Source organism: Rhipicephalus sanguineus, chromosome 10, assembly GCF_013339695.2.
Source record: "Rhipicephalus sanguineus isolate Rsan-2018 chromosome 10, BIME_Rsan_1.4, whole genome shotgun sequence".
Lineage (NCBI taxonomy): Eukaryota > Metazoa > Arthropoda > Arachnida > Ixodida > Ixodidae > Rhipicephalus > Rhipicephalus sanguineus.
In genome coordinates, this window is record NC_051185.1 from 59,685,945 (window position 1) to 59,707,462 (window position 21,518).

Below are 21,518 nucleotides of genomic sequence, written 5' to 3' on the forward strand. Positions count from 1 at the left end.
GTTACAAAAACATGGACTTTTACAAATGTGGGACCAAACTAGCCAAACGAACCACACTTCTGGCCTGAGTCTGTTTTGTATTAAGAGTACGCTGTAAGTAGCGGAATGGGCGCGAATAGTGGGGCCTGAACCCGCACCACAACCTTCAAATTGGCAAAGCATAGAACGCGCAATTCGATGGTTGAAGTTTCTGGCCACACCGACGGCAAACACGGTTCTTTTTCGACCACTTTGGTTCATTTCTTTTCATGGCAGAATTACTACTGGGTGATTCCACGTAAGATCGAACAAACGATGGCTGGTCGACCTCTCAAATTTATTTCAAAATTTTATATATTATTGCCTGATGAGTGGAAAGAAGAGATCCGCAATTTGTTTTGCCGCCAAAAATTTTTTCGAACCACAGGAAATCAATAATGACGAAGAGGTGGAGTGGAGCGCTCATCCGCTCTGCTGTTTTGGCCAACTTTCGTTATGAATTGCACAAAATATATTGAAGTTAGGTAGCTGAAATTTATTTACCTAAATATATGCATGTTTTTGCTTCTGCTCAGGTATTTCTAGTTTTTATGTGTAGTGCAGATGTTTTTATAAAAAACCTCAAAAATGGCCCAATCGGCAAAATTTTCTTTACTTTGAAGGTCTTTATTTCAAAAAAGCCACGTAGCAGAGGTACAAAAATTTCGCATTATGTTCTTTGCATGCTTATCTACCAAAGTGCCAAATCTTGTATTTATATAGCTTTTCAGTAAACAGATATGATCGGGCTAAGTTCAAGAAAACACCGAACAATGAAAACTTCTGACGACAATTAAAAAAAAACCCCATTTTTTAAATTTCTTAAACTTTGTCCACTTATTCTCCTCCACATCAGCTTTCACAATCATTAAAAACATGTTGCATAATGTTGTTGCACTAATAGTTACGGCCCCTCCAATGAGACCCTTAGGCAAGGATGCGCAATTCCGACTTCTTGCCCTGCAAGTGTATAAAATGCAGGCAGGGTTGAATTTCTTTTTATTAAACGGTCAGCAGGGTACCTAGAAAGGTGTCGCCGGCACTGAAGACGTTAATTTTGAAATTATTTGGTCACTGCAGCGGCTACGAGCGCGCACCCGAGATGCTCGTTGTAAAAGACGGCGCAGTGAGAGCTCGTTCTCGCGTCCTCAGACCGATTGAGTTCGAAACAGCAACACCTCTCGGGTAACTTGAACGCACGTGCACTGGAGCTTCGCTATTCTATCCGCCCTCTATTCGCATCTCAGCTAGGCGCTGATAATACGGCGGAGATGGAAGCAAGATGAAAACTCTATAAGGGAGCTATGAGCGCTCGCTTCACGCACGCTGCTGCCACAGAAACTGCGCTGCGCCAGTTGCGATCAGTGGAAAGCATGAACGTGGCGCTCCAGTGGCAAAGCAAAATATGGATTGTCAAAGGAAAGAAAAGCAAAACTATCGGTAACCGGATGCGCTTGCCTATATTAGATGTCGGCAGCAGACGGCGTGAACTGGCCGCGCGTTCGGTGCGCTGTTCACACTTCATTCGGCGCGGATAGTTCTTGTGCTTTGCTCTTACTCTGCTCCTCCTGTGCGTCTCATGGCGAGAAACTATAGCTCTGAATGAGTCTATTGTGGAGACTACCTTTCGAAGCACAAGAAGCTTAAAGGAGTACTGACACGAATTTTAAAAAATTTCGTATTGTTGCTCTAAATAAAAATACTGGTGTCGAGAAACCTAAAACGACTATTGTGGTGCCTGGGAATGCATCCTATATATTTTAAGTAGCGCCACCTTAAAAAGACACTTTCGGTTTCGATATCGAGGGGGTGGCTTCTCAGTGTCGTTTCATAGCAGTGTGACGTCACGGAGATACAGAAATTTGCGACGTACTAGCGGGAAATCCGTCATCTGCTCGTGGTGCAATAGACAACAATGAGTGAATTGTCGTTCAGTGACCCTGACAGTGATTTCTACGACTTAGGCTGCATGCAGGACGCAGAACTCGCGAACTCGGGGGAACTGTCTTGACTTGTCGGGATAATGTCCTTGCAGTGTGGCTGGCTTGCAAATGCTCAGCGACGAAAACTTCAAAGTCAAATTAAAATATTTTATACGTGTTCTCCGACTCCAGTGTGTGGACAGCGTGGACACTGCATACCAACGAAGCAAAAATGTCCCTTTTGCGATGTCTAAAAATCGTGTCAGTACTCATTTAATTATTGCAAAGAAGCCAAAATTTCGCAGAGTTACCGACCTAGAATAAATGCTTTGAAGGAACGTTTAACGCCCGAAAGATCAGTGACTGTCAGTGAGACGGACTACTTGTGCTACGCGTGCTGCAATGAAATATCTTCACCACTGCAATGAAAGATCTTCACGGAACGCACAGTTTAACGATGGCATTCTTATGCCCCCTGAAAAAGAAATCGACGCAATTAACCAGATCACTGTGACTACCGGTGCACGTGCGTTCAAGTCACGCGAGAGGTGTTGCTGTTTCGAACTCAATCGGTCTGAGAACGCGAAAACGAGCTCTCACTGCGCCGTCTCTTACAACGAGCATCTCGGGTGCGCGCGCGCCTGCTCGGTAGCCCCGCGCTCGTGGCCGCTGCAGTGACCAAATATTTTCAAAATTAACGTCTTCAGTGCCAGCGACACCTTTCTAGGTACCTGCTGGCCTTTTAAGAAAAAGAAATTCAATCCTGCCTGCATTTTATACACTTGCTGGGCAAGAAGTCGGAATTGCCCATCCTTGCCTAAGGGTCTCATTGGAGGCACCGTAACTATTAGTGAAACGACATTATGCAACATGTTTTTAATGATTATGAAAGCTGATGTGGAGGAGAATAAGTGGACGAAGTTTAAGAAATTTAAAAAATGGGGTTTTTTTTAATTGTCGTCAGAAGTTTTCATTGTTCGGTGTTTTCTTGAACTTAGCCCGATCATATCTCTTTACTGAAAAGTTACATAAATACAAGATTTGGCACTTTGGTAGATAAGCATGCGAAGAACGTAATGCGGAATTTTTGTACCGCTGCTACGAGGCTTTTTTGAGATAAAAGCCTTCAAAGTAAAGAAAGTTTTGCCAACTGGGCCCTTTTTGAGGTTTTTTATAAAAACATCTACACTACACATAAAAACTAAAAATACCTGAGCAGAAGCAAAAACATGCATATATTTAGGTAAATAAATTTCAGTTACCTAACTTTAATACATTTTGTGCAATTCATAACGAAAGTTGGCCAAAACAGCAGAGCGGATGAGCGCTCCACTCCACCTCTTCGTCATTATTGATTTCCTGTGGTTCGAAAAAATTTTTGGCGGCAAAACAAATTGCGGATCTCTTCTTTCCACTCATCAGGCAATAATATATAAAATTTTGAAATAAATTTGAGAGGTCGACCAGCCATCGTTTGTTCGATCTTACGTGGAATCACCCTACTATTCTATTGATCCCCCCCCCCTCTCTCTCCGATAGCTTATTGCACCTCACGCGGTTTAGCAGTGCCTCCGGTTCGGCCCACCTTTGACCAAGCGACGACGACGCTATCACGCGACGTCACAGTGACGTCGACTACCTGTCACGTCATGATGTCTTCGTCACAAGATGATTTTTCGCATCACTCGTCCTGACGCCGACTGTCAGTTTTTGCGTTTGATGAGGAAATCTAACGTTTTCGTCTTAACAAATAATGTCTTATGCTTTCCTTCGCTTAATCGTTCGTTGGACTTATTATGTTGTGTCTAGCAAAGAAACAAGCCTCTCTAACGAATTGCTTCCCCTTTCGTTCCGTCGATATCAGTCACTTCTCTCAACGACCCTCTGCTCCATTCCACCACACACAATATCCCTCATACTGCCCCTACAGTGGCGCCAAGCCCACAGTGTATCACTGTACCTGAAAATGTCCACACTCACCGGGCTACGCCCCTATTCCTTTACCCTCACATTCCTCCTGGGAGACTGCGCTTACCAGCTCAGAGCCGCAGGAGCAGCGTCGGCTGATTCAGCGGGCACGTGGAGTGGCGCGAGCCGATGAGCCCAGAACTAAGGGCTCCACCCTATACGAGGAAGATCTCTCATCCTTGTGCGAATAAAAGTTTGTTTCTTCCTCTCTCTCTCTCTCTCCTGGCGTTGCCGTCCATGATGATGGCAAAGCCCTATGCATGTATCGCGCGAGATCTTACCTGGAGCACGGGATTGCACTCAACGTAGCCGTAGGCCTTGAAGAGCCGATTCACTATCATGAATGGCCGCGAGGCGGTGACCGGCGCCTGAGAGTTCATGAGGTTCTTCACCAGCTGATTCTCCAGCGCCACGTCCGTGTCTTCGTCCTTGTGAGCAAATTGTACGAGGAATGCGTAAACTTACAGCGACACTAGTAAAAGGCCTGGTTCTAACTGAAACATTATACTAAGGGCACTAGCTCACAGAATCGTCATTGTCAACCTGACTGGCCCATTCCAGGGCGAAGGCCTTTCCCATGTTTCGCCAATCAACCCGGTCCTGTGCTTGCCGCGGCCACGTTATTCCCGCAAACTTCTTAATCTCATCTGCCTACCGAACTTCCTGCCTCCCTGCGTGCGCTTGTCTCCACTTGGAATCTAGTCTGTTAATCTTAATGACCAGCGGTTACCTTGCCTTTGCGCTGCATGCCCTGTCTATGCCCATTTCTTCTTGATTTCGACTAAGACGTCCTTAATACCCGTCTGTTCCCTGACCCACTCTACTCTCTTCTTGTTCCTTGAGGTTACACCCATCATTTTTCTTCCTATGGCTCGCTGCATCGTCCTCAATTTAAGTTGAACTCTCTTCGTAAGCCTCCAGGTTTCTGGCCCGTGGATAAGTACCGGTGCAGCTGTTGTATACATTTCTCTTCCAGCTGTTATAGACCTAACTAAGCGACAACGCAGCTACAAATGAAACGAATTTGCGTTCAGCGGTGTGGGCGGCTTTGCCGGTACAAAGACTTTTGTATGCATCAGGCAGTACAGCTCTTTCAGCTAAAGCCCTTATTATTGTAGCAGCTTTTCTGGAGACGGTGATAAATTGTAAAAAGTTCAAATTTCTTTGACTACGAATGTGCACCGATTGGAAGATGACAATGAGAATACACACACACACGCACGGATTATCATGAACCAACTAGCCCCGGACTCTAAGAAACAAAAAGTGTCTTTAGACTCTTCTTTTTGAGTCCTCATTTTCCACGCATATTACACTCTTTAAAGAGACATGTGAACTCTCTTTGGAGATCACTACACTCCTTTAGGAGAGTCGTGGGACTCAGAAGAGTTAAATGTGTCCCTTTAAAGTGTACGTCGCAAGCCAGGTTTCACCGAAAATAGTAACACATGCTGTCTTTTCTTCTTTTTTTTTTCTTAGAGTGCATTCATCGCCTTACTCATGTCCAATTGCTTGGAGAATGCTGGACGGTAACAACATGGCGGGCTTTTTCGTAGAAAATTTAGCATATACTACGACTGGCGAAGTATTGAGCGTACTACGGCGTACTGTCGTCTTATCAAGTCCTATCCGATCCTGGATATTTTTTTTTTCATTTCGCGCGATATCGGTTACGGACACCCGACTTCGGCGGACAACTACGCCACCAAAATCGGCTGTTCTAACATCATACCAGTTTTCGCTGTAAAACCCTTCGAAAATGCATCATCAAAGTTTGCCTTTTTCCCCTCCACAGCCAAATTCTTGGCCACGGCACCGGCGGGTCGCTGTGAAGGCACGGCGCCCTCCTTGTAGGCGGAGGAGTCCAGCGCACTCAAGGCCCGGTCCTGTTTGCGCATGCACGACTCGAGGCACAGCAGGAGCACGAACAGCGCTAGGCCTTCCACCGAGAGAGTGACGAACTCGTAGAAGGCCGAATACGTGTTCACGTCGAGCGGATGGATCATGTACTCGGAGGGGTCCGGAGAGTCCTTGTCTGCATGCACAGAAACGTACCCCACCCGATTTGTTCAGTATGCCTTTGAAAGTTAAGCACCTGCTTAAATATACAGACTTCGTAGCCTTGATTTCTAGATATCCATACAGGACATAATACAGGGCAAGATGAAGATACGAAGTGGCGAGAAATCGTTAAACAGGCAACATCGCTGGAGCCAGTGGCGTAGGCAGAAATTTGCTTCGGTAGGGACACGTCCTTGATCCGAAGTGGTGACCGCGCAGGGAAGTGGGGTCGAGTATCATTTTGTGCTCTGTGTCCCATGGCAGAAAGAAACTTCAGGAGGGGCACGTGCCCGGTGCGCCACCCCTGGCTACGCCACTGGCTGGAGTTGACGTTTCGACAACAGCACCTTTCTTCGTCGGAGGCCCGACGAAGGCACATACTCTTGACATGTTGGCACTGATAGCCAGGGATGGAGCCGGGGAGTGTGGGGTGCGACCGCTCCGAAATTTTTGCCCGTTTCCCTTTGTCCCCCTAATATCAAGCATAGTCAAACTACAGCGCACAAGTTTTTCGTGCACAGGAATTGTTCTAAAGTGTTTGAGCACGATGTGCTTACAACGCAAGTACGGTCGGAGTTGCTATGCGCTAAGGCGCGGTGCGTGGTGGTCGCAGACACTTTCCGCGATCCAGAGTCTTCCGCTAACACCAGGTCTCCAACTTTGTTTCTCTATTGTGATGTACCTTCCAAGTTTCCTTCTTCGGCCATGCTTCATAACATTCGCCCCCTTCTTCCATCATCTTCCAACTACCAAAAGATATTGTCCGTAAAACAAAGCATGACGAATTTACTCACAAATTAAGCGTAATCTTGGTGTTTGTGTGACCCTGCATAAAATTTTCTCTCAGATTCTACATGTGCTTACACTGATTTGTTTGACAGAGTATGTTCTTCACTATCTAGCTTCATTATCTGCTGGTTTTCATAAACGTTGCATCAAATGGAGAATCCAGACCTTCAAATTCTCTTCCTTCATTCATAGTACACGCACGGATTCGTTAGATCACTTGGCTACTCTTTCCGGATGCAAATGTTCAGCCTTGTTCGCTTATTCTGCCATGCTTTTTTAGTTAATAAAATTTATCTTTATGCTAGCTATCGTACGCGTCTTATCTTTATAAATCTTTTTGCGCTTTATCCTTCGTACTGATTTTCTGTGTGTACTAATCACCTCCCCCCCCCCTCGATGTAATGCCCTCGGGCCTTTAGGGTACATAAATAAATGTCTTAATAGTTACCTGTTCTCTACGACCGCGGTAAACACAGTTCAAGAAAACCCAACACACTGGAGCAGCTGCGGCGCACATAGACAGCTATGCCTCGTCTTTCTTATATATACGCACTTCCTCCAGCCTCCATCCCCTCATTTTGATTGTCTTGTCCTCGCTATCAATCAACCAATCAAGAACAGCCAGATACTCACGCATGCAGCACTGCATCAGGGACAGTCTGCCCTTGATCTCCTTGGTCTGGCAGCGGCTCTCGAATTGCAGGCCTCCGTGTCGACAGATGGCGTTCTCCCTGGCCAGCTGGATGATCTTCATCATGCCGCGCGAGTACGAGAAGGAGGGCAGCAGCCGCAGCAGATTCAGAGCCACCTCGATCACCGTGGCGAGACCGGCGCCGCTGACGTCCTCGAAGTAGTGCTCCATGAACACCGAGCCCAGGCAACCGGCGGACGCTGTTTGAGAGACGTTAAGGAATAAAGAGACGACCGGCAAAAGAAGGGAGGCAGAGGCAAGCGCTACCCAAAGACTCGCAACATCTGTAATGAGCGGACAACTATCCCAACAATTGATTCCTCTTTAATGAACAAAAGGAATGCGATATCCCCCCTCCACTGGTGTAGCCAGGAGTGGATCGGGAGATGTTGCAGAGTTCAAACCCCACCCTCTCAAAATTTTAGATTTTGGTTGGACACATATAGACCTTTTCACAGAGGGCTCCTTGGGCGCCGCCATAACCCCCTTTTGGACTGTTCTGAGTACGCGTGACCCCTCGAAGTTGCACTGCCGAGGCTGTGACGTCAACCTTTGTAATCCCGTGCCACAGTCCAGAAATGAGGTGTTTCTTTCGTGTGAAAAGGTCTATAGGCGGTGCGCAGCGCCTATAGGGGCGCCACCGAAACCCGTGTAGCGGCGGCCGTTGGAACCGCAGGCGGGGTTCATGCCGGAGACCCCTGCTTTCATTGCAATCATGGGTGATATGGTTGCGCGCGATTTGCCGCTTGTACGCGTCCCAAATAATTGCTTCTGCGGTCACAGCGTGCGTAAACAGAGGCTTGCTCTCGCGTGCTCCTCTGCTAGCAGATGCACGCGCTCGTTGCGTTTTAACCTCGGACGCTGAGGAAGGGCATTCGGAGAAGCGAACCGACGAGCCTCCGAATGCGTTCGCTGTAAACTCGTGCACAGGTGCAACGCCACAACTATGTTTCGACTTCTGGGTGGTTTAGGGGCACTTTAGCAATTGAATGTAAACGGCATATCTTTCTTTGCAATCTGGCATACAGCATAGAGCTCAGTATTCGTTTTCATAAAGAAAACCACAAAACAGGGATGAAAACCGCGTACTGGATGATACAATAGAACGGATGACGCATGAGGCGCCTGTGAACAATGGGAGCACCCTTCCACGCGTTCCCGGCAAAGATTAGGTTGCAGCTGCTTTGCACTGCACACGAGGGCTTCGAATGACGTCAAACGGCCCTTCCTTCTCCCCGCGAGTGTTTCCCGTTTTCATCAATAAAAGAGAGACCCGTCTAGCAACTTGTTCAGTTCATTCTAAGACTGCCACGGGTTGACCACGGAAATTAAAGTCATAAGAAAAACAGCGTGAATACTGTTGTGGCTACGTCACATCAGAGTACTGTGCATGCGCAGTACGGTTCCTCTTTTCTCCTCTGCTCTCCCCCTTCCCTTTCTATATCAAGCTTATATGTTCGAGCAGTCTCTACCTCGTAACTGCACCGACACGCGGGCCGTGGCTATGCTACAAATAGAATGCTCGACCAAAGGAACAAATACGTCTTGCTGAAAATGGTCGCAGAGCCAATCACGGTCTACCAAAGTGACCACAAAGCTGTTATCATTGCCATTACTCTGAAGTAATACTAAAAACGCCAGGCCTGCGCGGAAAGCGCAGCACAGTCACTGCGAAAGCTGAAAGAGCGGAATTTCTAGAGCTCGTTATAAACTCTCTCGTGGCTACTAATACAAGTACACTAGCAGTGTACCCACTACGCCACAAATCATATTTTTTGTGAAGTTGGGAAGCACCCAACACGACATTATTCATCATTCTGTGGAAAAGCTAGGTACCATCTGTAAGGCATTATGTGCACTTTGTTGATGCGACGGTTGATGACGATGAAGAATTATGGCTGAGCCCTTCGTAATGGTTTGGAAGCTTTAAACGACCCAGTGGCTACAGAATTCGCATTGTGTGTCGCCCGGTCGTTATTTATGTCTCCCACCACACTTTGTAACATAAGTTAACGCGAGAAAGAAAGAGAGAGAGGGGCGGGGGGGGGCTTAACTTTATTGAGACCCTGAGGCAAATGGATCATGGGAGCTTTATGGGCTCCTTGGCAACCAATATAAGTGCACTTGCGAGGAACCAACTACGCTATAAATCATAATTTTTCTGAAGTAGGGAAGCAGCCACTATGCAAATTTTCATTCTACGGACAATCGTGCTACGCGCTTAACACCTGTAAGGCATTACGTGCACTTTGTTGATGCTGTGGCTGATGACGATAAAGGATTATGGCAGAGCCCTCTGTAATAGGTTGGAAGCATTCAACAACCAACTCGTTGCGCAATTAGCATTGTGTGAGGCCTGGTTACAGCTTTCGCGTTGTGCGACGCCCTGGTTGGTATTGTACTCTTCTACCAGACTACATTACATATGTTAATTGTGGTTCCTTCCTGGTATGAAGCCTGTATAGGGTGTTTCTACAACGCAGTTTCAAGAACCGGCATGGCTCTGAGGTGAAATACTGGGCTCCCACGCAGAGGGCCGAGGTTCGAACTTCGTTCCATCCCGGATATTTTTTGCTATTTAGTTTTTTTTTCGGGCGATAGTGGTTAAGGACACTGGCGGCGGCGGCGGTGGACAACTATGGCGCCAAAGCCGACTCTTGTTGTGAGCTCATAAGAGCTTTCGCTGTAAAACATACCTCCCCCCTCCCTTCAGCACGTATGGTGTTTGATACAGCTTCGCTGGGCATTCACTTTCGCAGGGCAGGATGGCAGCCATTTTTTTTTTTTTGCCAAGCACGAGGGTAGGTTCAGAACCCTTTTTAAGCGTCTTGTTTGTCTAAAATAAAACAGTATACGACTGATTGCCTTCGCTGTTGGTTGTAAACTCAACTTATGCGGTAATCACTTACCGTTAATGCTTCTTGATCGAAATTTGTACTATTATTTTACCAATTATTACCGAATTATCAAATAATGCGCTTTTCAACGGAAACATGATGGTTCAAATATGACAGAAGGCGTCGTAGTGGCCTGTGGCTAGCACACTTGTAATCATTTTAGAGCAGCTCTTCGAACGTCAACCCGCCATGGTGGTCTTGTGGTTACGGTGTTTGACTGCCGACGCCAAGGTCCCGGGATGGAATCCCGGCTGCGGCGGCCGCATTTGGATGGACGCAAAAATGCTGGAGGCCCGTGTTCTCAGATTTAGGCAAGAACCCCCGGTGGCCGAAATTTCCGGAGCCCTCCACTACGGCGTCCTTCGTAATCATATCGCTGTTTTGGAACATGAAAAAAACCCCAAAATATTATTACTGTACAACGTGCTTACTTACTTATGAGGAACATGACAATAACGAGCGTCGAGTAGCCCGAGGCCGGGTCCGTGTACACGAAGGAGCAGATGTAGATGAACGGGAGGGCAGCGTAACCGTGGAGCAGGTTCAGCACGAATATCAGCTCTGCGGGTGAATTTCATAGTGAGGGCGCATTACGCCCTGAACAGGACTAACATTCTGCAGCACGGATGCATGGCGCCGAAATTTAACATCAGCGTACATATATTTATATAGTCTGACAGGCTATGAACAGGTTTATTTAGGCGAAAGCCTTATAGTCTGTTACAACCTAAGCAAAAATACACTCAATTTAGAAGACAACTAAGTAAAGAAGATGTGTTTGGCCTTCTACTCGTCTAGAATACATATACGAGGTTAGAATCTGGATTAAATTGCACAATAACATTCTATTATAGTACGAGGAAAGTCAATTTGCCCCTTGCTGCGAAACTGAGTTTTTTTTTGCTGTCGCAATCAGTGTGATAGTAACAAATTGTAACTTTAAACGAAGTAAGGTTAGCAGCTAACCGATCACGCCTAACTCTACAAAACGCTGGCGCAAAGGAATACTGGCCGCTCCAGGGAGCGAAGCGATTTTCGTGCTGTCTGTCACTTCAACGCGATGTGAGCGATGAGGGCACACTACGTACAATGGTAGGAGCCGTCTGTCGGCCTCTGTCACTGAAGACGCAGCTGTTAACATCAACGGTGGACATCATGCCGTAAATAGCGTAGTAAGCATCAGGAAAAACGGTGCAGGAGGCGAGCAGCCACGCAAGAACTACGTAAGCATTGAACAACACATATGGTCTAATGGAGACTTCTAACTTTAACAGTACACTCTAAGAAACAAAACGAGCATTTCGGGAGTATTTCTGTCACAAAACTGGAATCGCCACGTGGCTTGAGTTTCCATTCTTGAAGAGCCGGCTCTCGCCATTTTCTTATTAAAGAGGCCCTGCAACACTTTTTGAGTGTTCAGAAAACGCTGCCGATCGGTAGTCAAGGCTCCTGGGAACACGTGAGCCAAACATTATAGCGCATTATAGCACGCGGCCTGAAATTTACAAATAATTCTCACAATCAGCTAGAAGTCGCTCGCTCTTTCCGGAAATGATGCCATAATCCCAATGTCCAATACAGTATTGGAGTTTGCAATACAGTATCAAAAAAATATAGGATATAGTAACGCGAGTATAGTTATTGTTTCCTGTGCTAAATCAATGTGGACTAAAGAAGAACAAAAATGTCAATGGGACACCAACCTCCGCCTGTCCAGTCATCATGATGGACACTCGACCTTTAGTCGATCAGTTGTGTGAGGCTGGAAGCGAGCCAAGCTGTCTAACAATTCTGACCCGAGACAATGTGCTTCTCTGCCACGCGTGCGGCCAAGGATACACAGCGTCATCCCACCGGTTAGCAGATCCCAACCTGGAGATCGCAAGGGCTAACATCTAGGTGCGCTTGAATCACGCACCCATTAGTTACCCGACTCCCATGACCAATTCGGGACCACCACCTGGCCAGAGTCGTGCGCTGTGCGTTGGTCTCGCGGTCACGGCTCTGGTTGTGAGTTTAGGGGGTCATAATGCTATATGAACCTGAGTGATCACTCCCCAAAAGCATGTTGCAAGTTGCATATTCAGAAACCATCGCCCCATTATTTCTATGCTTAATTCAAATGAAATGAACTCAAATCAAAATGGACTTTGTTAGCCCCTTCGCTAACTGCGTCCCCTTTCATAGACAAATTCTTTAACCATTTGCACAACAGTCAACTGTGCAGTGTGATTGGAAACTCGCGCCTTCGTCGCCAAGTGTGTCTTTTACCTATGCTCCATGAGTGAGCAGCAGAAACCTACATAGGCGGCTGGTGTGCAAACAAAACAAAACGGCTGTGGGCAGATTGCGCAGCTGCTTAAGCCACTGCTGAAAGCTTTCCAATTAACGTTTTTTTTTTTTTCATACGAAGTTGTGTAAACGAAAGTTATGCTCCTAGCCTTTGGGAATCATTTTAAAAACGTAACAGTAGCAATAAATATCATAGCAACAAATTAGAATGTCATGCGAAGAAAGGCTAGCGGCTCACTCTTTTAGCAAACACGGCTGCTGCAACGAGCGATGTGACCTTCGTGCAATCTATGGCTTGGACGCAAAGTTTGCGATAAAAGCACAACACGTGCGAAGCTATGAGGCATCTGTTGACCCCCCCCCCCCCCCCTCTACAGATAAGCGGTTGAGTACGGGCCACCACGCCGCGCAGGTCAAAATACAGGGCCAGAGGCGCGCAAGCCAACTCCGGCGAGAAACAAGTGGGGCGACGCCCTTTAAAGGGGCCCTGCAACACTTTTCGAGCATGCTCAAAAAGCGCTGCCGATCGGTAGTCGAGGCTCCCGAGAACACGCGAGCCAAATATTATAGCGATGCGCACGGCCTGGAATTTACAATAAATTCTCAAAGTCAGCTGAAAATCGCTCCCTCTTCTCTCGACAAATGATGTATTAGTCCGCAAAATATGACGCGATTGTCGGCAGTTCCACCATTGGCTGATGTTATAATCACGATAACACCCTCATTATTACTTTCGTTGTTAATTTTGAGTTCACTAAGTAGATAATATGTATGTTTATATTCTGTTATCGCGTTAGAAACACCGAACAAACATTAATATTAGCACTTCCGGTCTCACCGACAGCTCGTCTGCTCGTAGTTGCGTGGTTCCGTTTTCTTCGCCATGCGCAGTGCCGAAAACGTGAATATTTCTGTGCTTTTGACCATCGCCGGTTGCCGTTGAGAGTGGCAGCCGTTCGAGTGTTGCCTCGTCAGCTGGGAACTGCATCGTCGGCACGTTCTCACGACCGACCGAGGCAGCCGTGCAGCATGTCTCCGATAACAATGCTGGCGTCCGGTAATGGCGGCGCTTCGGGGTCGTCTGCCAGTGCCGTCTTACGAGGCGGTGTATCGGAGTATGGGCCGAAACCGATCTCAGCTGTCATTCGTTCCAAACGAGCGCGCAGGTTTGCTTCCATGGTTGGCAGAGCGATGAAAACACTACGGCGTTCGAGGTGCACACCCAACATTACCAAACCGACGCGCAGTTTTCAAGCACGCGCGATACACATCGGCTCCGCTCGACGAGAACGACGCAAGCCGACCGGAAGTGGCGGCGCAGACCACGTGGTTGCGCCCAGACGTCAGAGAGAAAAAAATGAAAAAATTTCCACCGGCGCTCTTGGGCGGAGCCTCGCTCGTCTGCGCTCCCTCCCTCGAGTCGCTGCCTAGCTCTCCGCGCGCTCGCGGCGTTGAGTTGAGGGAGAAAACTGCGGAACGTGATCTCTATAATTTGGTAACACCACTTAGACTTGACGAATTCGAAAAAATTTTGCGGCATATGACTCGTGAAGAGTCATACGTCAATAATGAGACTATTCCAATATAACTAAGAAAGGTGTTGCAGGGCCCCTTTAAAGCGCGCCCTGTGGCCCTTTGCGCCATCTCGCAGGTGATAGCGAAAGAAGCCCTCTGTCAAGCTGAAGCACCTCAGAGATCTGCGCCCCACCTTCGGAAAATGGTATATATAAATAGCTCGCCGTTAGCATGTTGGAGGATGTGCGCGTTCGTGGCCGTAACGCGTCGCGCAGCTGGGCGAGGGCCTGGAGGTGCTAATCAGCCATGGTTTAAAAAAATATTTTATTTAATTTATTGTACTCTCGTCACCGAAATATTACACAGGGAGTGGTTACAAGCAGGTGAAGAAGTTGTAAACATGGGTTTAGATGCTAACTCTTTGAATTGGGCAATTTTAAGAATTCAAATTCTTCTGAGCCGGACCGCTTAAATTTCGTCAATTTCGACTACTCAATAGGAAATCGGATCTGGAAAATTAGTTGAAAATCGATATTACCTACTTTCCTTGAATTTGTTTTAAGGCTAAGTGGTGCTATGCATAGGGTGAATGAACGTGGCAAGAGCAAGAGCTAAATTATGACATGCAATTAGCAGAGTACAGTACGTTGATGGTGGAGTTTTCCACGAAGGTATCCTTAAGAATATATACAGAGCCATTGTCTGAACGCGTTACGAGATGGAATGGCATCTAGTTCCCTACTAGTGTTACAGCGTAGACTATCACAGTAACTCCGGCCCCCACAATGAAGATGAAGTACGTTTCTGACGTTGAAGCCAGTTTTAAAACCTTAAAGAGGCCCTGCAACACTTTTTCAGCATGGTCAGGAAATGCCGCCGATCGGTAATGGAGGCTCCTGTGAACAGCGAGTCAAACAGTATAGCGCAGCACGCGGCCTGGAATTTACAGTTAATTTGCGAAGTCAGCGAAAAATCGTTTTCCTCTTTTTTCTACATATGATGCCATATACCCAATTTTACGGCCATTGGCTGATTTAGGCATCGTGTGCAGCACAGTTACTGCGGCCGCCGCTGGATGCCGCCACGTTCCCGCGCGTGCGCTCGCGATCGCACTGAAAGTACGCCACGCGCTCGAAGAAAAAAAAATGAAAAATTGCTCAAGGTCACTTCGTGCTACAAACGGATGTTTGTCAGTTTCCTTTTCTTAACCCTTCCGCCACCTTGCGGGAATCCTCAGAACTGATTTGCAACTGTATTCATAACTCTTTGGCATGCCATTAGAAGAAAGGGATAAAGTCGCGTTGAAGCGTTGAGCTCAGTCAATGTATCCTAGGAAACTTTATCTGGTCAATTTCGTGGCAGTGATGCACATACAGAAATACCCAAGAAAGTGGACGGTGACCACCTGATCAACGGCCGGCTCCGTTGATCGATTTGAGCATAGAAATAATGAGGCGAAGCTCTCTGAACATGCAACTGCTTTGGGGAGTGATCACTCAGATACATATGTCATTATGAACCCTAAACTCACAACCAGAGCCGTGACCGCGAGACCAACGCACAGCGCACGACTCTGGCCAGGTGGTGGTCCCGAATTGGTCATGGGAGTCGGGTAACTAATTGGTGCGTGATTCAAGCGCACCTTGTTGTTAGCCCTTGTGTTCTCCAGGTTGGGATCTGCTGACCGGTGGGATGACACTGTGTATCCTCGGCCACATGCGTGGCTGAGAAGCACATTGTCTCGGGCCAGAATGGCTATACAGCTTGGCTCGCTTCCATCCTCGCTCAAATGACCGAACAGTGGTCGAGTGTCCGTCATGATGACTTGACAGACGGAGGTTGGAGTCCCATTGACATCTTCGTTCTTATTTCATCTACACTAATTTAGCATAGAACACAAACCATTGTGCAAGGTTAGAGTTAGTAGTCTCCATTACATTACTTATATCGTTTAATGCTTTCATCATGAAAAATTCGTGAACACGGTTCGCGAATTTGCTACGCTCCAATTTAAAAAATATAGGAGCGCTTTCGGGAAAATGGGTGTGCGTGCCTGGCGTACTGCTTCTTTTTCTTTCTTTCTGTCGCATTGCGCAATGCTTCCTCCTAACTGTTTCCCTTCTCCATGCCGGGAGTGGGACCTTTATCCACGTGTTCAACAGCGCAGCACTTAAGTTGCTGCAGACAACAACGACGGTCACGCGTTCATATCCAGGCAACAGAGAAATGTGGCAACGGAAAATGACAAGTCACCTCGATAATCTCGACAAAAGATCAGATTGCCACATCAGAAACGGGTGATCGCCGACAAGCCCGCGATCGAGAGAGCATCAGTTATTTGAAAACAACGCATACAAATGCGCACGTCAACGGCGCACCTTCTAGGGCCGCATTTCTTTGCGCTCTCGGGTGCCGGGTTTTCTTTTTTAGGGGGGCAGTCACACCTACAACGCAAACGACACTTGCGAGGCAATACAAGCTTCGCTTGAAGACTACAAACAACACACGCTATTGGCCTGGTGTGCGACCGATGGCGGCGCTGCGAACGGCGCCTGCATGACGTCAGAGCGGGGATTCGCGCGCTTTCGTCTGCTACGTAGGCTCAGCGCCGTGTTGAACCCACTGTTGTGGTAAATCTCAACAAAACAACAGTTCAATTGGTTATCTTGCGTATGTTGGCTACTGACGCTGTTCGAACAACCGTGGGACTGCTTTTAACGCTCATTTAGAACTACGGCTCTTTGTTTCTTAGAACTGCGGCCGCTTGTCTCCGTGGCGAGTGCTGCGCAATGGTGACGAACTGCTCTGTGCCTCAGTGTACTTCGTCCGCTCGTGAAAAAGGCGTTAGCTTTCACGAATACCCTAAGGACCCGAAGCTGAAGAAGGAGTTGATCGTCAAGCTCAGAATGGGAATGCGCCCCACGCTTTCATCGACCGTGTGCAGCAAGCACTTCGCGGACAGTGACTTCTGCTACCCACCGTACGCGCCACTCTTAGGTAAGCTCGCGACCATGCGTAAGCGCCTTGCCAATACTTAAGCCATTTATTGCACGCAGGCTATAAGCATAGGCGACTTACAGCAGGTGCGGTGCCGTCCCACAACCTGCCGCGAAGGCCCCTAGACAAGGAGCCGACGACGCGGCCTCCGAATCGCCTCGCGCGTAAGCGCGCCTCGTGAGCAGAGCTGAGCGGCGCAGGATATCTGAGACTACGGCTGCATTTGGATGGTGTACATACGAATTTTACTTATAAAGGCAAGCGCGCGCCTAGCGGACTGCTTATCATAAAGTCATAAGCGAAACCTGTTGCCGCTGTTTAATGCACGTTCTCTAAATGTTTTCACCTGAGGCAGTGCAGACACTTTTTTAAAAGCTGCGTGGCGTGAAACTGGACCCAGCTTGCCTTTGTCACGTTAATCTCTGTGGCCCTGTGCGTGGTAATCAGCGATTAACTATTTGTTATATTCTAATACCCATGCGACGGCCCTGTGTGGCATTAATATGAACTACGACGATATATTGTTCGCAACAACATTACGGGACAAACTGCGATCATGGGCATCAGCAGGGGGGTGTGAAACAAGTCGGCACTGCGCACTTTTTTGCAGGACGAGAGCTGCGACGGTGATGCGATCTCCTTTGACGGCCTCGACCACGCATTCAACAACGTGGCCTGCGTCGTACACAGCCTCGCCCTCGATGAGGCACCGCGACCTTTCACAAGCTTTATCTACATACTTGTAGATGCTGGAGAACGGCACGGTTACTGAAATATCGAAACACCCAAACTAATGAGTATCCTACGGCGGAAACAAGATAACGAGCGAGAACACTCACACATAGTTTCACTTTCTTACCAGCAATGCGGTCGGTGGTGTCGGCGAACTCGTCGGCCATCCGGGGGATTTCTTGGCCCTCTCGATTGGGCCGCAACTAAACAAGTTCAAGATTACACTCGAAAAAATTCGTTGCATGCGTTAGTTGACCGCCGCGAGGCTGTTCGTTCGACAAAGTTCCCGCCTGAAGCAGACCATCCGCATACAGGAACAGCGGCTGCTGCAGCGCGGTTGAGAGCGGAGTCCCCGCTCTAACGTCACACGCGAGAGGGCGCCACTCCAAGATCTCGAGGCCAATACGCTTTCCTTGGCTTCATTATCTACTGACAAGAAACGGGCCCCTCGATCCACTCGCCCTTGTTTGGTTCAAAGCAGGACGTGAAGGCAGAGACTCACTGTAGTCGTCGATGTCCAGCGTCGTGTACGGAACGAGTTGCAGTGGGAGCAGCACAATCATGGCAGTCCCCATGTAGAACATAAAATCGAAGGCGAAGTTCGTGACCCAGTACAGAAACGTGCTCATGCCGGCGATCAGGTGCAGCTGCTTGACCTACGAACAAGGTGGAAGCCTGATGCAGGGAATATTTCCCACTCAAGCGCACGGCGTCCTTAACACGACACACTAACTCGTTCCTTATTAAGGCGAAAGTCTAAAGTGCCTGGATGGATGGATGGATGGATGGATGCTATGAACGTCCGCTTTATAATGGGGCGGGATATGCGCGGCACCAAGCTGAAAAAAAAATTGTTTTAAGTCGATCTAATTTGCTTTGTCTACTTCAATTAAATCGATCTTACAGAAAGAAACACACCATAAATTCGCAGCCCAACTCTCTGCCCCTTACGGCTAAATGAGCTTACTTTTCGCAGTATTTATTATTTTTCATCACAATTTATTCATCAGACGCCGGCAACGTCGTGCGGTACAGCCAACTCACGTGACCTCAATCAAAAAATCAGATAAATGAAAATGAGTTTTCGAGCCGCAATCGAAGCCAGATATTCTGCGTGGCAGTCGAGTGTTCTACCACGCAGCCACGCCAGTTTTTGAAACCGCTTTGTAAAAAGACCCTATACAGTCGTCACGGCGCGCAAGGAGTGCACAATAACAGATATAATATTGCGTGGCGGAAGCGTCAAATCGCACCAGGTGTCACACAACGTGACTTGCGTAACGAGTGGGTGGTTCAAAGCTGCTAACTTATTACAAAGGGCAGCTGTAATTCACCCTAATCGTCACATACAACCACAGCATCAACAAAGCTGTTCGCATCACTCGTCCGTCACATGACCACCCGCGCGCCTCGTCAATAAAGAAAAGAAATAGTCTCAAGAAAGGGTCCTATGGTGGTCAAGCCAGACAATCGAGGAAGGTTTCAGTGAAGGGGCAAGGAAGGTGGAAAGGCTGTCGCCTTGATGTCTCTTGGGAAGGACCTGAGGATACCGACAATACTTGTCCATCGTCCGTAAGAAAGAAGAAAGAATGCAAGAGCTCAACATTAAGACACCGCAGTAATGTTAACGAAGCTTTCGGGTAATTGGCCACGTTTGCACGCATTGCGAGCGCAGTGAATGTTACCCTCTTACTAAGTAATGTGCAAACTCTATCCATGGATGCCGATGTAAGCTGGCTAGCTACAAAGGCTGCGTAACCCGTATGTAAGAATTTAAGCGACGATTGCGTTAGCTTTACGGTCTATCTCCTTGTCAGGAAAATACATTTCTGGTAGCGACCTTTGACGTGTGATATTGCTAGGTCCTCCGTCCGTCCGTCCGTCCGCGCGCGCGCGTGTGTGTGTGTGTGTGTGTGTGTGTGTGTGTGTGTGTGTGTGTGTGTGTGTGTGTGTGTGTGTGTGTGTGTGTGTGTGTGTGTGTGTGTGCGCGTGTGCGTGTGTGTGTGTGTGTGTGTGTGCGTGTGTGTGTGTGTGTGTGTGTGTGTGTGTGTGTGTGTGTGTGTGTGTGTGTGTGTGTGTGTGTGTGTGTGTGTGTGTGTGTGTGTGTGTGTGTGTGTGTGTGTGTGTGTGTGTGTGTGTGTGTGTGTGTGTGTGTGTGTGTGTGTGTTTTGCTGTTTCCTGTCGCACAATCATACGTCGTTCACATGCACGAGAGTTCATGTCACCATGGTGCCATTTTGTTATGTTCTAGTTTTTTCCTGTTGCCCCTGAACTGTTGACCTTTCTTATTCTTACTCTTAAAATATTGGAGTCTGTGCGCGCAGTCAGATTAAGAATCAATTTTCATTCTCTCAAGATTTGGGAAGGATTCCAAAAGAAAGCCACAGTCAGTGACTTGAGACGGTTTGGAGCTCTGGGGCCTTGGTCTAAAGTCCATGTCAAGCCTGCATTTGCTTAACAAAAGACTATGGGGGCACCTAAAAAAAATCTTACGGTGCGTAGCTGCGAGAGCATTACTTGTCGCCGAGGGTCGCCAAGTTATGTATCCGAGTTTAACCTTGAGGCGAAATGTGGCTGCACTCGTAGATGACGTTCTCCAGAACCGCGTGGAGTATGGATAGTGTCGTATGGATTATTCAGTTCGCCCTCTTTTACCCTCTTTCCGTTTCCCAATTGGAGTTCCCATTTGCTTAACTTCTCCGTCCTTCCTTGAGCTTTCAATCTCTAATCGCTTTCAGGCGGCGTGAGCGGAGTGACTACATGCAGGGCTCTCTCGCGTCGGTCACAACGTTGCCTCGCTGAAGCTCATCGTGCCTGCTCCGCAGCCGCTCGCTCTCCCTCGGACGCCAGCCCATCCTACGCCTTCCAACGTTCAGTGTACAGCCATGTACAGACGGGTTCACTCTTAAAGGGAACACTTGCGTGCCGGGTATGTCCGGATTTCGCTCTCCTACAAAAGTATAGTGGCTTAGCTTTGCATAAGGCTACTGGTGGTTGATAGTCCTGACTGGATCCATTTGACAGGCTAAAGACGTCGACGAACATTGTTTCCACATCCACTAGCCATTAGGGGGACAATATGAAACATGCTCATTCGAGTGTTCCCTTTAACAGTGGACCGTACGGTACATACAAACGCTCGCTTTCGCAACATTCGGCTTCCGAATAACCCGGGACACAGTCTCGAAGTGGACGTAATTCAGGTGCCGATTTTCCGCCACCGCTTTCCGATTACAGCGAGGTCGCACACTAAGCCAAGTAACGTTCTTGTATTAATATATTGATGAGACGTACCCCAAGTGCCCTCTCGGCAGTCGGGAAGATGACAAAGTTGCTGCACATCAGGCTCGACACGAGCGGAAAGAAGATCGACCGCAACACCTTGGGCAGCACCACGCGGTACTGGCTGCCACCGCTGGCGTGGTCGAGCATGCCGGGAGTGTCGCGCTGCGCCACCTGCGCGTCTTTCACGCCGCGTGACGTCACCTCGAAGATGAAGTCTGCCGAGTCGTCTTTCGTGACGTTGCGCAATCGAGCTGTGTTGTACAGACCCAGCACGAGAGGCGCCAAGTGCTGTATCTGGCCGTTGTACCAGAGAGCATTCCTGCGAGCAGCGGCAGTGCTGATACGATTGCA

At 48.0% G+C, this 21,518-nt stretch overlaps 1 protein-coding gene across 1 annotated transcript in view; it reads right to left on the bottom strand.

Annotated features, from left to right (window-relative positions):
- The window catches only part of LOC119406419 (phospholipid-transporting ATPase ABCA3-like), a 55,308-nt gene that overhangs the window by 9,390 nt on the left and 24,400 nt on the right, over positions 1 to 21,518 (bottom strand). Inside the window, exons 14-19 of the mRNA XM_037673165.2 lie at positions 21,177 to 21,486; positions 18,385 to 18,538; positions 10,782 to 10,907; positions 7,392 to 7,649; positions 5,687 to 5,943; positions 4,190 to 4,336 (exon numbers count right to left, since the gene is read on the bottom strand). Of these exons, the coding sequence (XP_037529093.2) occupies positions 4,190 to 4,336; positions 5,687 to 5,943; positions 7,392 to 7,649; positions 10,782 to 10,907; positions 18,385 to 18,538; positions 21,177 to 21,486 (1,252 nt within the window). The remainder of the gene's footprint in view (positions 1 to 4,189; positions 4,337 to 5,686; positions 5,944 to 7,391; positions 7,650 to 10,781; positions 10,908 to 18,384; positions 18,539 to 21,176; positions 21,487 to 21,518) is intronic.